This window comes from Dreissena polymorpha, chromosome 9, assembly GCF_020536995.1.
Source record: "Dreissena polymorpha isolate Duluth1 chromosome 9, UMN_Dpol_1.0, whole genome shotgun sequence".
Taxonomy (NCBI): Eukaryota; Metazoa; Mollusca; class Bivalvia; order Myida; family Dreissenidae; genus Dreissena; species Dreissena polymorpha.
Genome location: NC_068363.1, coordinates 41,720,741 through 41,737,253, shown reverse-complemented (window position 1 = coordinate 41,737,253; position 16,513 = coordinate 41,720,741). Strand labels below are relative to the sequence as shown.

Genomic DNA, 16,513 nt, shown 5'->3' with positions numbered 1-16,513 from the left:
CTCATGTCTGACGATCACTTTTTTTGAGTCAGGAATTCAAGTGTGTTGTATTTCCATGCAAGCAAGCCCTTTTGTTTGGTGAAATGACATCAGAAATGCTGCTTCTACATGGATTTTACCTAAAATGTGCCCCCCCCCCCAAAAGTTTGTTCGAAACCTGTTCAAAACCTGCTTTGATGCACAAATATTGCCATTGATGATTTTTGTCACTTCTTCAGTCATCTGTTACATCAACTTTGCCTATTAGAATCGAAAGTGATGACTTGTATGAAGTCTAAGTGCTGCATGTATGATGAAACCAAGTTTGGCTTTTCTTCCATAATTCTTTACGCGAAACGCTGTTACGCATGACGCTTTCAACGGCGACTTTTATGAATAAATCTGTGTGTCATTGTACCGGAACTTTGTGATCTGTCTCAAAACAGATTATACCTGTGGGAAAAGTGCCTTTTATATAAATTTAAAGGGGTTGGGTTCTCTTAAAGGTCACATAATCCCAAACCGGAACTCCTGTTTACAGGGTTACATGCAGTCAATTTGATATATAGCACACATTGTTCAGTGAATGCTGCCTAGGATTTGTAAAATAGAATGCAAATGGTTGTTTTTGGTATTAATTTGAAGGTATATTTGTAAGCAATAAGAAAAAAAGCCATTTTTGTGCTCTACTTTTTCTGTCGATGGTTCCCGGCTTTGAAAGTAGGTCATACTATTTGAGTAAAAATGGTCGCCTCCACATGTGTCAAAACTGGTGTGCCTATTTTAAGGTAAATATTTTGAGTTACAACACATAGAATTTGATGGCATGCATTTTTTTCAAAAGATTGTGCATTTATCTTTCCAATGATGTATGATGATATAGTGTTGAAATGCTTGGTCATGGTAAAACTTGATATCGAACATCAACTATTTTATATGTAATATAGAAGGAAATGAATTGCGCATGCGTAACCTAAAGGGCAAAGTCATTCCTCTGTGATGTGTCACCTTTGGTGGGTTACACGACACCTGGGCGGACTCGATTTGTTGCCCTGTTTGTGCGAGCATTCTCGTAACAGACGTCTTTGTTTAGAGGTCTTAATTAATATCTAATCACTTCGAATGGAAACACTAAACCATCGACAGTTTAAACACTATTTATTTATGGCTTAGTTCGTTCTCGCGTGATATGACGTGATAACGCGATAATCTACTCTTCAGGTGGGAAGGCGAGTTTGCTGTGCTCAAGACGTAAGTTTCGTTTCATTTCCGGTTTGGGTGGTCCGTAGTGAATTGCATGTCAAAAAACATTGCCGACGCTGACAGACCATCTTATAACTATTGTTTCTGCGATCATGATGCGAAGAGAGTTTGTATATTCTGTGTTGACTTCAGATACAGTTTCCAGACCTCGCATCTAATTCACTGTTTGACAGTTGCTTATGTCTGCGTGATTTCCATAACTGCGTATATATAGAGTTTTACTTTTGCAGCTTTTCAATAAATGTTGCACATGCGTAGATAAGTACAGATGCATGTTACTTGAAATGACACATATTTTTTTCTGGTGAAGACCAATTGACCCATTTATGCCTAGTGGACTCTCCCATCTGTTTAAATTGGACGCTAGGCATAAATGGGTTAAGTAAACTTCATTTTTTAACAGAGAAGTGAAAATTATTTAATTCATTTTTTTTTACCAGACTCTACGTATATGAATTGGTGTAAATCTATACATTGAATTGATCAAAATACATGCAATATGGATAGTTAAGGTATTTCGGAAATTGCAAGAAATACATAAAAAAGAGACCAATACACACGTACTTTTTTTAATGATATACAATGTTAGAATATGAACCCAATTGTATATTAAACAATAAGTTCGCTGATTATTTTAAATATGAAAATTAATTTCAACTCAGATTGCCAATTAAAAGTATCTTAATAAAAAACCTACTCTACGCCTAATAGACATAGCTCATGAAGCAGTAACAAAGCTAAAGATAAAAGGTTGCTCAACCCGGATTTCGAACTATTACTACTACTACTACTACTACTACTACTACTACTACTACTACTACTTCTACTACTACTACTACTACTACTACTACTACTACAACTACTACTACTACTACTACTACTACAACTACTACTACTTCTACTACTACTACTACTACTACTACTACTACTACTACTATTACTACTACTTCTACTACTACTACTACTACTACTACTACTACTACTACTACTACTACTACTACTACTACTACTACTACTACTTCTACTACTACTACTACTACTACTACTACTACTACTACTACTACTACTACTACTACTACTACAAAAACAAACGACGACGGTCCTCCCTTGAGAACGATGCCTCTTAGAGCAATACAAGTAGCTAAACTTCATGTTTTATATATCTGTTTACGTAGACAGAATCATTAAAATTGATTTGTTAAGTTATTGCAGCCATAAATGCTACTCTATTGCTTCTACATTATAGCATTACAACTAACAGCAACACTAGTGACGAAGACAACAACAACATCATAACCAGCCTCGGAGGGAGGGTATAATAATAAATGTGGTGTCCGCCTAGCGACCGGAAATTGACGGGTTCGATCCCCACTGTGGAAGCGTTCATACCATTCAAAGACACCAAGTACTGGTTCAAAGTCCCAGAAAACGGACTTGAGAGCGTTTCAATAAGCCTTCGGCTTTCGACGTAATCAAGCTAAAATAAATAGAATTAGACTAACCCCCCACTCGCTTGCTTACCCCAAATCCCACAACTGCAATGCAGAGTCTATCTGTCAATAATTTATTTATTTCTAAATAAAAGTGTAACCATAGATCGCTCGTGCATGCACACCTGTCATCGAGGCAACATTATAAGGAGGCTTGGCTTATCGGTGATGAATGAAGCCGTCTACAGCAAGGCGTGCGGACAGTGTCATGCAACCATGATAGAATGCCTTCATACATGGGCCTTTGTCTCAGTCAGAATACAATCTGCGGACCGCATACCAACAGTACTGCATTGACATTGTAAAATTGCAAATTATGCTATTTACGAGATTTGTTCGCATATTTTCTATTTTTCCCTCAAGAATGTGATTGGAATGCCTATACTTTTAAAAGAATTAAAGTGGACTAACCAAATACACATAATATATAAGCCTTGTTCTGAGAAAAATAGACATAATGCATGTGCGTAAAGTGCCGTCCCAGATTAACCTGTGCAGTTCGCACAGGCTAATCAGGGACGACACTTTACACTTTTATGATATTTTTCGTTTCAAGAAAGTCTCTTCTCAGCAAAAATCAAGTTAAAGCGGAAAGTGTCGTCCCTGATTAGCCTGTGTGGACTGTACAGGCTAATCTTGGACCACACTTTACGCACATGCATTATGCCTAGTTTTCTCAGAACGCGACTCATATTATTAAAAGAAAGACAATTTTGTAAAACACTTTGTCACCGCTAGGACTCAATCCAATGAATCCATAACCACCGGGATAAAAAATGAATTTCGTGTATACATGTATGTTGCGTTTTGGAATCTATGACGAATATAATTGAAAAGTGTTTTCCTCGCCACTATTTCCTTTATAATTCTGTTTCGTTTGAGGATTTGAAACTCAATTCTAAAACTTGAAATAAATGATGTTGTTTGAGTTCAAAAACACTAGTTTAATCGTTACCGGTTGTTTTGCACGAAACTCCTCTGCATGTAAAATACAATTTGTATGTTATATCAAATTCCAATACTTTGTTATTTGCATGTTCCGTTACGTTTATTCGCTTGTATGTTTTTCAACTGCATTTTCGTTAGTTATAAGCTTTTTTATCTCATACTTTTCAATTTACGTTGCCGCGCTTCTGTCTTTTTTCTGTGTGATTTTTTTTTTTCGATTTTTCTCACAAAAGCTGTGGATTGACCTACGACAGTTTGCAGCGACCTGAACCGCATATATCGACGCCAAGGCTGAATATAAAACTCGATAGTGCGAACGGTATTTCAAGAGAGCGTAACGTAACAAAGATAGTTCCGTCGTTTATAGGACAATAACTGCGCTGAATAAAGATATAAGCTGTCATAATTTACGAATATGTACTTTGTACAAAATGTGAGACCGTTTAGTACAAGTGGCACTGTAGGAAAGTGGCACAATTAAGATATGAAGCCGCAGAGAAAGCTTAATGCGACAGCCGTTTTAAACCAATGCATTTCAATAACGTACTTAAAAGTAGAGAATACATGCATACAATCCAGCGATAAAATACTAAAGCGACACATGCTGTGTACAAATACAATTATAAATGAAGACAGCATTCACGTTTTGAATTTGTGTTTTAACGCTATCAAGTTCAACAATTTACCGGTTTTCCATCACGTTCAATAGTTTACCGGAAATTCCATCACATTCGATGGACCTGGCACAATACATGTTTACCGGAAGTACAGTATGTTATATTCTATTTTTATATACTTATTTTGGTATTACTCGTTCAATAGCTGTTTTAAAAAGGTGTTCAAACAGTGCTCTAAACGTGAACGTCTGAGGTTTACATTGACATTTACATACATTTACAAACATGTATACTAATATGAAGTTGTGTTTTTCTAGGTACACTCACGTACTTTCTACACTATAAGACGGATAATTATAACAGCGTCATACGAAACTGGGTATAATGCCAAAAGCGCCCAACGCAGCACAGACTTCCAGCAAATGTGTGGTCAGAGGCAGCACAGTCAACCTTAACCATTTTATGCCTAGCGTCTAGAAAAAAGGTCTTGGCAAATAGCGTAGACCCAGAAGAGACGCCGCATGATGCTTAAAGGAATTTCTGCAAGGAATATTCAAAATATAGAAATAAATAAACTATACACCCCTAATTTGTTTAATAAATTGATCCAATTTAGAAGGATGGGAGAGTCCACTCGGCATAAATAGGTTTATATAACGCAATTGTTCGTAGCCTCATTAGCGATGATGGTAGCTCCAGACCAGATTGCACTGGCTGCATTTGACATACGACCAACTTTCGCATGACAGGGGTTATTTACTGTAAGAAGTGGACCATTCATAAGAACGTTTTCCAATATGGAAGCTTCGGGGATATGCGATTAAAGCAAATATTTAATGTATAATTTATCCCATTTTTATTCATAAATCAATATCATATATTTATGACATAATGTAATATAGTACATCGAGAGAACAAGTGTAATCTAACACTATAGTCATATATCGACATGTGTAACACAGTTACAAAACATATAAATATGCATTCATGAATATGACAAGAAAATTCATTTAATACACGAAACAGACATGGAAGCACCTTGTTTGCATTAGAAATCAATCATCAAAGTGATTTATTATAAACATGCACATGATTGTAAATATCGCATTTTGTTTTAAGGAACTTCATCTCTCTTTTGCAATACATGTACTTGTGCCTAAATTAATTTCCATACATAACCATAACTACGGTTATCATTTATTTGAATAACACGTATTCTTTAAGACCTTATAATTTCTCCATAAATATTGTGTTGCAATCAAATAGACGTACCATAGCTTAACAGTTCAGTAAATCTCATATTAAAGATTACCCGCTTTATATTATGAACACATGGGTCAAATAATTTGACTGGTTATGACACCAGGTTCAAAACGGTGTGTTTTTCGAAATAATATAACGGAAAATTATACAATAGTTCATCAGTTCGCGAAACGCATGTTTTCATGCGTAATTAACCCATTTATGCCTAGCGTCTAGAAAAAAGGCCTTGGCAAACAGCGTAGACTCAGATGAGACGCCGCATGATGCGGCGTCTCATCAGGGTCTGCGCTGTTTGCCTAAAGGAATTTCTGTAAGAAATATAGAAATAAATATACTAGACATCCCTAATATTGGAAATAAATTGATCCAATTTAGAAGGATGGGAGAGTCCACTAGGCATAAATTGGTTAAAACCGTAATAAGACAGTTTAATAAATATTTGCACAATCGTAAAGGAAATAGTTCAATCATCTATGAATGTTCGCGTAATTTTTCCGGTGATCTTTGCACGTATGGGTGGAATCTGTGTTTCGCCTGAAGACCTTGTGACGTCATTGCACTTTTCATCAGCTGGAACTGGTTTCTTAGCAACAGCTCCTGGTTGTAGAGTTGCTGCGCGGACATCATTGACCCGTAGAGGGATGAAAGCATTGACGCGTCTCGCGCGCTTAACGGAAGTGACGTAGGCAATGACGTCGGAATCGCAGAAGGGAAAACCTGAAGTGACGCACTGGAGACAGGAAGTGACGTTGACATCGCTCTCCACATGGGCGACATGCTTTCGGCGAGAACTGTAAACAAAATAATGAATGATTCGATAATTTACAAGTGCCTCTGGGTAGAAATTTAAGTCAACGAAAACATTTCGATTATTGAGCACATAAAGGCTGCGATGCTGTGAGAATGATTGATTGAAACGCACTTTCATTTAAGGGAAGCGATTGTTGTTGGTAGATACATGAGCTGAAACAGGCGGGTACAGTATCCTAAGCACATTGAATTCATCATTTTGTAAGCGCCGTAAATCGCATGTGTTGACTACGGCAGTTCACTACGGACCGTCACCAATTGACGGTTTCCAGTTGCAGACGACTCACTGGTGTCTGACATGATAATGACTACCCTTCGGTCGCTAGGTAACTCAACACCGACAAAAGACATGTAAATAACCCGGTTGACCACAATATACTTATGTTCGTTTCGTAAAATACAAAATGTTGTAAGAAACTGTACCCGTAACCGATTAACTGAAACCGAATGCGCCGACCTGAAATGTTTAATCGTTTCTTAAAATAAGCGTTTGAAAACTTATCGTGTGACTAATGAAAGTTTTTATTTCTGTGCCGCTTTGATATACGTGTAATTTAGTGCGCATTAACGACGAGGTTAAATGATATACATATTTAATCCGCGACATCAGACCGGAAATTCACAGCAAGAAATGCGGAAAAAAACGTTTATGCGATAACTTTAGTTGAGTAAACTTCATAAAATAAAATGTTTATTATATGCAGAAGATATATTTACCTTTTTGTCGCTCTTGTGGGGAAAGTCGAAGAGGATCGGCTATTTCCGGATCGCCATAGGAACGTAAAGGAGTTCTCGGAAAACATGGGGTATGCATCATATTCTCCATAGAGCTGTAAATAGAAAAAAAGTTGTTTATATAATAGAGTTATACATGATCATGAGTAAAAATGCTCATTAAGTTAAATGTTTTAGCGTTACATACATGGTCGTATATCCGTGAAGCAGAATAATGATAGTTATTCTTCAAAATTCAAGGTTTGTTTGTAAACATTTTACTGATCACATTCAATTTGGCAGTGATTCCCACAATCTCCCCAACACGATTGTTCATGTATTTCTTCAGCGATAAATTTTAATATTCACAATTCATGATGACACACTTACAATCTGTAAGGAATTTGTATAGAAAGACTCCGTTCATAGGGTACGGTTTCAGAACCGCATTGGTCAAATCTTACGTGTCAAGACATTAACATAACGGTCCCCTGCCATGCTTACTGCTGGTTATAATGTCAAATGATGGATAGAAACTGGTAGGGGAGAAGGGGATATTTTTGTCGAATTAATGTAGGTTACATTACACTAAAATTCATCATGTCCACGGGGCGGTGTCAAATAGTTATGCGTTTACGGAGAACATTGCGTTAAGACTACTACTACAGTGAAGTCATTTGTACAGCAAACCTAGTAGAACCGCGAATCCGTAAATAAATGGCTTAGTGTCTTGTTGAATTGCAAGTTATCCAGTGTCTAAAAAAGGTGGTAACTGGAGACCTCTTTTATGTAAACAATAAGAAAGCAGACTGACACGCGGGAAAGGTTAGCCGTCGGACCGCCCAGTGGAAATGTATAGGTGTATAAATGAATGGTTTCACCGTTTTGGCATGCGATTCACACAACGGGTAGATATAACGGACACCGTTACGATGATGTGACACCTGCTATTTAGGATAATGTGTCCTACACTTACTTTTCAAAGTCAGACAAGCGTGTTGAATCTCTGAATCCTTTAGCGAACGGGTTGCTGTCGATTTTCAACTTCGTGATCTGTAAAGAAATGTAATATTATGATAATGTTTACATTGCCTGCCAAACTAGTATCATGTCCATGGTAATGAAGATGCATTACATTAGGACCACACAGGCATTCGGACAAAAAACGTAGAAGAAATTGCACTTAATTATTCACATGACCGCAGATTTGCACGTTTGCCGATGGAAATCATTGTTGTTTCACGCTTTTTGTATCTCAAGATCAAGTGTCACTGTGAAATTTTATAAACAGCCAAAAAGCAACATTGGCAGTTTGATTTTGAATCCAAGAACGGGCGTTCTTATCTTGCATTTCCAGAGAGGCATGTCTATAGGAACAGCGAATTACGAAGGCTGTTATTTCGTGAAATGTCTGTTTCATTGTTAAGGGGTGATAGGGCGGACTGAGCGAGGGAAATCGTTGATTCCACGTCTGCTACCGATGCCAGAACCTTGTCAGGTCCTGATATACGGCTGTAGGTCAAGAGCATTTATTGTACAGACTGCGGATGCGTTTATCTCAGAAATGTTCTTGATAACAGAAGCAACCCTCTCCGTAGATGTGGAGTCTTCCCTTTTTATTTAAAATATGTTTTATTGTGTCTCATTTTGAATTAAAACGAAATGTTTATTGATTTTATCTGTCTAAATCTTACATTTTTCGCTTACACCCACTATACATATATTTATATTTTAATACATTTACACTTATTCGAAAAGATGATGCGCCTAAATGCTTTTTAACAAATCAAATGAACGCTTACCAGCTGGTTCTGATATGCTGTCACCGCAATGAAAGTGGTCTCTGGGAACACGAACGTTTTGTGATCGACGTCATTTAGCGTGCTTGGGGACGTCTTCATGACGTCATCGACCTTGGCGAGGTGAATGCGCGGCTGATACTTGTGCATGGAGTTTAGAACAATCTGCAACATTAGTGATTGGGAATAAGTTATACTAAATGGTTTACATGATCAAAGTTGACACATATTTTTGAATGAGTATTGTTACTACTGCTTCTACTACTTATACAACTTCTACTTCTTCTTCTGATACGATTAGTAGTAATAGCATTAGTCGTAGTAGTAGTATATGGTGACAATTCAAAATACAAAGATAAAAACTAAATTGCTAAAGTTAAACACGTTTATCATTAAATCATTAGAAATACCTGTCCGTTTTTGTCTTGTGTGTTATTGGTCAATTTCAGTTTCTCAAAAGACACCGTCTGCTTCATCAGCTGATCGCCGGTGAAAGTTCCGTCAGGATGCAGGTACAGCCGACAGACTGGCGGAGTGTCGGCCTTGCCGGCGACGAGCCACGAGGACCGGTGGTATGCGTATCTATAGCGTTTCCGGTCCACCGGGACTATGTCCATCAGGACAGCATAGCGGGCCGTCGGCTCCAGGTCGGCGAAAGAGACGCGGACCGTCGGGAACATCCGTCTGGAAAGAGATGAAGAAAGCTTTCGTTTAATGCAACGGCTTGCAAGTAGAGCTTTAAGTATTTAATTTGCTTGTTGCATTTATTCAAATCTCTTTTTTTCAGTAAGATTCCTTCAAACACACAGGTCATAACAGTTGCTGCGTATGCATTTAATATTTAATCTTCAAATGCATACGTACAAACTACAAACCCAATTGGACAATAAATTAGAATACAAAAAAAAACATACTGTTAAAAGTAAATAAGTATAGCGTATATTTGATATTGCAACTTCTTCATTAGAAATCAACTAGACGAAGTGTATCAATTTCAAGGTTGATTTTATGTGCTATGCTAGTCAATCCCAGACGTTGTAAATATTCGATCTCGACATAAAAATCCAACAAAAACGACGTATCCATTCCTTTCACACGACGTCTCTGTAATTAAAGCGACATTAAAATATTTCGAGTAGCGACTGATGAGATTTTCTAACTACAGAACAGTGCTGTTAGTGGAGCCTTCAGTTTCGCTAATGACCCGTGCGTTAAAGAAGTGTTTATTTCTTTACGTTTTAAATATACGCAACTCGCGTGACGAGATTCACTTTTCAAACCGAAATTTCACCAAAATCGGCAAATCACCGAAACGAGAGTCGACGAGTCAATGAGGATGAATGCGCTGCTGAAAATATCATGAAGCAAATTACAGACACATAGTGTGATTCTTGCTGTTTTGCCACTGGAAGAGTGCGTGTCGTTATGTAATATGTAACCATGTGTGATCCCAGTTCACCCCGTGATGAAACCCTCGTTCTCCATAGTTGTTTAATTTATTTAATTACAGTTTCGGTGTTTCATTACGTTCATTTCTAGTGGAAGACATATTGACGGCTGAACGGGGGAATATTTCGCCTCATTGGGGCAAATGGATACCATGTGCCTTCTTTTTTATGTCATATGGTATCTTTTTGCACCAATGAGGCGATGTGATGCTTCTGTATTTGAACGCAAAAAAATACAAACAATTGCGTCGCAATTTTTCTTATTTAAGAGCTTACAACGTGTATTTGTTATTGCATGCGTTTCATTTCTGTGTATGTCCACTAGCTTGAAATCTTTACAGACTAGTTACCATATAAATAAAACATGTTCTTTGGTAGAACATACGCGGACCTGTAACAGTTGAAATTACATAATATGTAAATGAAAATGATTTAATATAGTGAAATATGCCAACAGTCCATTTAATACGATGATAATTAAATACAACTGAATAACTTATGTAACTTGAAACATCTTTGCGATATCTCTCGCCGATTCAGATATATTTATTGCCGTGCACATTTCTCTAACTTGTAGCAGGTCATTGCCGATGACTCATGACTCGTTTAAAACTAAATCTCAACTTATCGTATATAAATTCATCACAAAATCTCGCACAATCTCGCAATGCAAGAGATCTCGGCCATGCATTATCCGCGATCATCAAAACAGTCCACAAGTTTTACACAATACGACCGGGCCAGCTGATATTTTATCATCGAGCCCTCAATGAAATTCCATTAATACAATTAATACTATTAATTCACACAACGCGTTGATTTGAGGAGTTTAGATTTCATTTTGATAACACCTTGTACCTCAACGGTTTACGACTGAAGAAGTTAATAGTGGTTGTATATGACTATTGTTGGCGAATTCAAACCTATAATTGTGGCATTTTGTCATCAGCCTTTTCGACAAGACGCGGAGCTGCGGTTATTCGTAATTTCAATGCAGCGGTCGTACGGATGCTGAGTGTGTTACAGCGAGTTAATGAGAGTTGAAGATCAACAGATGGTAGTCTTGAGGCGCCTGAAGGCAAACTTTGACCAATGACCTGGCTCCGTTTTCACCAATGCATATTATTATTATAAATAAAATAATTTAAATATAGAAATCATATAAATGCGTTATATTGTTTGTTATCCTGTAAACAATTCCAATTAAGGTATTTACAGGGTTGAGCCTTTCGTAGGTTACTTACAAAAGAACCCGGATATATTAAGATAGAGGATAAGGTTATCCGGATACCGATTTCGGATACGATTCCCATCCCTATTGTTTTTATGTAGGAATATAGAATAGACGTCGACCCATAAAAATACTTCACAGTTTAACGTAACGGTTAAAAATGGTGCTTATGTCAAAGCAAAAATGATCTAAATGACGAATAATGTAACAAGTGTCATGCCGTTTTAAACTTCATTTTTTCAAAATTGCAGTCTACAGAATATTTTTATTTTATTTTTAGAATAAACTCTACGCACTCGGTTGGTGAATAGGACCCTAACCAAAATTTCGCCGAAATCGGCAACATTGACAATAAATTAAGCCTAGAACTTGGTACATTAATACATCGTTTGCTGTAAGTAAACCCTTTTTACCCGAGTTTATTGAGTATTGATTTAAGAGTTGCCCATCAGTTTAAATTTCATACAGGAAATGCAAAAATATGATTAAGTAGCTAATAAAAACCAGTTTTCAGAAGTTACGCGTGCTTGCTTATGAGCACACGTTTTCCATTATTCCGAAGATATAAACTCAATGAATTAGCAAATTATTTCAATTTCGAAGATATAAACTTACAGAATTAACGCATTATTTAAAATTTATTACACATAAATTAACCGTCAATTTGTTACAGATTATATAAATATTTAAGCTCTAATTTGAAACGCGTCAGCTTAACACGTGTCAGGTTTCCAAAATGTTCGAAAGTTTTGCTTCGGGTTTTCATAGTTATCAGGTAGGGATATCAGATTCCTGTACAGATTTCTGGCTGATTGATTTACAGCCGTTTACAATCTTTTCAAAACTACATCTTTATTGAGTGAAGTACAAACTACATTAAAAAGGAATGATGATTAAACAACGAAAGCTGATCATTGTGAGCCTTAGGGTGGTAGACAAGGAGATGCATTGACACCTTTGACGTTCAATGTCTTCATTTTCCCCGCACTAGTTAACACGTCCTATGTAAACACACGAAAGTCTTTTCTGACAGGAGACACGGGTTTTAAACTATTATTTTTCCTCGAGGTGTTAAAATTTAATCGTCCTATCTGTTCAATTCTGTAGAAAAGTCGAGTGACACAATCTTGAACGGTTTTCTCAAGTTTTTGTTTTGATTGCGTTTTTTGATAAAATAAATATTTTCAAAATTTGACAAGAATTCCTTTAACTAGATGATCGACACGCTGTCAATGGGAATGAAACCTAACAATGCAATATAATATAGCGAGCAGCATTGTTAACTATAATGTATTTTTTTAATACTTTTTATCATAATTCCAGATTAAGTTTCTTATGAACATGTATACGGGTTTTTCATATATACAAAAAATGTATCCCTGGTTGTCGAAAACAGCCTTCTTATGAAAATTTAAGAAACACAATACCGGAACGGACACTTAACTGTTACAAGAAATTATTTGCTTTTATTATTGCGTTACGTCACAGACCGAACCTTTCTATAAAGGCGGTAAAAATTACTGTAATTTATTCCATCGCATGACCGCTCCACGGAACAAAAATTAGGTGAAACCTTTCTCACATTAAAATACTTGTTAATGTTGCTGTATCGCCTTTGTTTTCCCATTAAATTAGCATACATTTATTCAATTGCTGAAATTCATGAGCTTTGAAAAGTTCTCATTAAAAGCGATAAATGCGCGGGGAAATTTTGTGATTTTCAAGAAGGCGACAAACGTCGTGAATACCAGTAACCGCATAAAGCCCGATTTCGGACAAAAATATTACACGAACGTGTGTCTCGTTATTGAAGCTATGTTGTTTGCGTTCAAATTATATTCTTGCTCTATACGGCATACATGTTGCATGTCTAACATGTTTAATTTCGAAACGACCGGGCATTCTTGAACATTTAATTTTCGAAAGGCTATTCTTTTCTTAATCGCTCGGCTGTTCCAATTGTTTATCAGCGTAGCGATCAACTTAAATAATTATAGGTGCATTTTAACACCTGGGCCTCGGATTGTCTTGAACAATACCCCCATACATCAAAACTCGTACTCGGCGTAATTCCATACTCCTACATTTTCATCAAGTCCCCGTTTAGAGTTAGTTACTTCGATTGTTTTCTCGTCGAGTTGGTCGGGAAACAAACGAGGACCTTTCGTGATAGGATCGAATTGAGACGCGGCCAGATACATCACACTGAAGGGCTTCGCGGATTAGGGGAGGGCCATGTGTAATTAAAAATTGAAATCGCTACACTGAAAGGCAATCGGCGGAAAACCTCAAATGTTTAAATCTTTCGGATGGTCGACTTGGCTAGAAGTTCTAAAGTTCTAAATAGTCCAAAATGTACAATAGATAATCAAGAACACGTATTTAAGAGCTTAAAATACACGAAGGCAGGTGGTAATGATGATACTAATAATAATAATACTAATAATACTAATAGCAACAATACTCCTCCTACTACTACTACTAATAATAGTAATAATAATAATACTTATAATATTAAAATATCTAATAATAATAGAATAATAATAATAATAATAATAATAATAATATAATAATAATAATAATAATAATAATAGTAATAATATATAATATATAATATTATTGTCATTATTTAAGAAGAAAAAGTAACTAGTAAAAGAAGGTGAACAACGACATACCTTCCACTTTTTGTGATTATCATTTCCGTCCCGAGCTCATTGAACTTCTCCCACAGATCGCGCGTCTCCAGATTACACGTGCATGACGTCATTTCCTCCGGGCACGTGCTCGGTGTGTCACGTGACGCCGGAAGTGGCGAGAAGGCGCACGTGTCGCTGGGTGAGGGGGACTCCTCACGGCTGACGTCTGCGTCTCGGACAGAATCGGAGTCTGAGTCACTAACTGCGAACGATAACCGAGAATATTATAATACAAATATTTTAAAATAATATATTAATATATATTATAAAGGGAAAACTTTCCACGATCTAGACTGAGCAGTACAATTCGAAAAGAATTAAAATGCTATTAAAATATTGTACGTGTTTAGAGAAATAACAGTAAGTATTTCCGATATATTTTATGAACAAAGCTATACTATATATATATATTATCTATATATGCATGTTCATCACCAAATATATGTATGTATATAATATTATAATAATTACATTATATGTTTTACTGTTAAAGCGAAATCACTTAAATATTTTTTTCATCAAATATATACATTTAAATATGATGTCAATTATATTATATTATATTATATTATATTATATTATATTATATTATATTATATTATATTATATTATATTATATTATATTATATTATATAAATCAATTTCTTGGGTAGAATTTCAGCCTATGTTAATCTCGTATTTTTTATTAACTTCATGATATTGACATTATTTGAACGAAGCAACGATTTGTAAAAATCAAACTTGCGTAAAACAAAATATTTATCCAACACGTTTTTAAGTGCCAATCAAAAAGATGTTCAGCCGTCATGGATTTTAAGATTTTATTCACAAAGAATAAAATCGCTGGAATTCGAAAACGTGGTCTCCGGGTATTCGATTAAAGCGATATTAATGATAGATATCGGGTACATATTTATTAAATTTTATTAAAGCAAACAAACAAACGGACCGACTCAACTGATAATAAACTGTTGATCATGAATAATTATCTAATAATCGGATACAAAGTAATATCTTTAACTATTTTCTTAAAAGAAAAACGAGTTACATTGTATGGAACAAAACTGTATACACGCCTTGTATTTAAAAGTTACCTCAACTTAAATATGACTTTTTTTAGCGTGGAATTATCATTTCATACCATATAGGTTCCATACTTTTCATCACCATTGTTTAAACATTATTTATTTACACCGCAATCAATGTCTTATGTTTATTGTTTGGCAATGTTCTAATGTAGTTGCCAATAAATTTGACTTAGACTTTGTTGACTGTATTCTTAAATAAAATGATAAACCACGTGAATTCAAATTAAATCAATCAAATTCAGTGCAAAGACGCAAAAAATGAAATAAAAATAATGAAAGTATAATGAAAGCATAAATATTTTATAATTATTGTTATCATTATTATTATTTTTATTATCTTCATAATTATTTTTATTTTAATAGCTCTACTTGCATATTTTTTGTAACACTCAATTAAAGTATAAGTGTAATACAGTTAGAGTAAATCTGAAAAAATAACAAACCGTTTTTACTTTCTTAAAGTACACACAATTAAAAAGGACATACCGGAAGGAGAAACATTGTCGGACGCACGCCGCAGCGGCTGCTCCCCCATGATAGCGGCGATTGAGAACGCCGACGCCCGACTGGACATCTTCAACGTTGTCGGCGTCGGTTGGTGCTCACTGTCTTCTCGAATCATCTTCTGCCGTCGTCGGCACTCTTGTTGTGAGAGAAGAATTATTATTTTTTATAGCTCTTTACTGAAGTAGTGTCAATAATGTCCCCAGCAGCTTCGTCGTATTTAAAATCACAAAAGTACCAATGACTGCATTAAATACTGCACAATATCTTAATCAAAGATCACTGCTATATGTACACACAAATCTTGATCCGACACGAAGTAATGCTTTCTGACAGTTCTACACTGATTTCATTACTGTTTTCACACTCGAACACGGGTTTATTTTCATGAACGAGACATTTACTGCTTTTAACCATAATTCCGAAACCCGGTACCTTAAAGTATTGGCCGTCGCAGTTACAGTCGATGTAACGTGCAATGCAATTGGTCGATACGATTTGCGGCGGAGTATTATTACAATGGGTAGGCGTACACCACGTATCAACCAATCACAGGCGAGATAGATTTTGTTCAATGAGGAATCGCACAAAATGTCCTCTATCATCAGCAATCTCTATCGCTCGTTGTAATTAGCGAAAGAAACCGTCGTGCTCAAATATTTC

At 36.0% G+C, this 16,513-nt stretch overlaps 1 protein-coding gene across 1 annotated transcript; it reads right to left on the bottom strand.

Annotated features, from left to right (window-relative positions):
- Positions 1 to 5,733: 5,733 nt before the first annotated feature.
- LOC127845342 (T-box transcription factor TBX20-like) lies at positions 5,734 to 16,114 on the bottom strand. Its single transcript, XM_052376207.1, has 7 exons — positions 15,833 to 16,114; positions 14,238 to 14,460; positions 9,294 to 9,567; positions 8,887 to 9,048; positions 8,061 to 8,137; positions 7,088 to 7,200; positions 5,734 to 6,351 (listed from the first exon to the last, which is right to left on the bottom strand). Exons 1-7 carry the CDS (start codon positions 15,966 to 15,968, stop codon positions 6,032 to 6,034), a joined length of 1,305 nt encoding a protein of 434 aa, XP_052232167.1. The 5' UTR covers positions 15,969 to 16,114; the 3' UTR covers positions 5,734 to 6,031.
- Positions 16,115 to 16,513: the final 399 nt, after the last annotated feature.

Excerpts from the sequence above, each read along its gene's own strand:
- LOC127845342 (XM_052376207.1), bottom strand. The coding sequence starts at position 15,968 with ATGATTCGAGAAGACAGTGAGCACCAACCGACGCCGACAACGTTGAAG. Across the intron at positions 9,049-9,293 it reads CACAAGACAAAAACGGACAG|ATTGTTCTAAACTCCATGCA; the intron begins GTATTTCTAATG and ends CTAATGTTGCAG. Across the intron at positions 7,201-8,060 it reads CGCTTGTCTGACTTTGAAAA|CTCTATGGAGAATATGATGC; the intron begins GTAAGTGTAGGA and ends TTCTATTTACAG.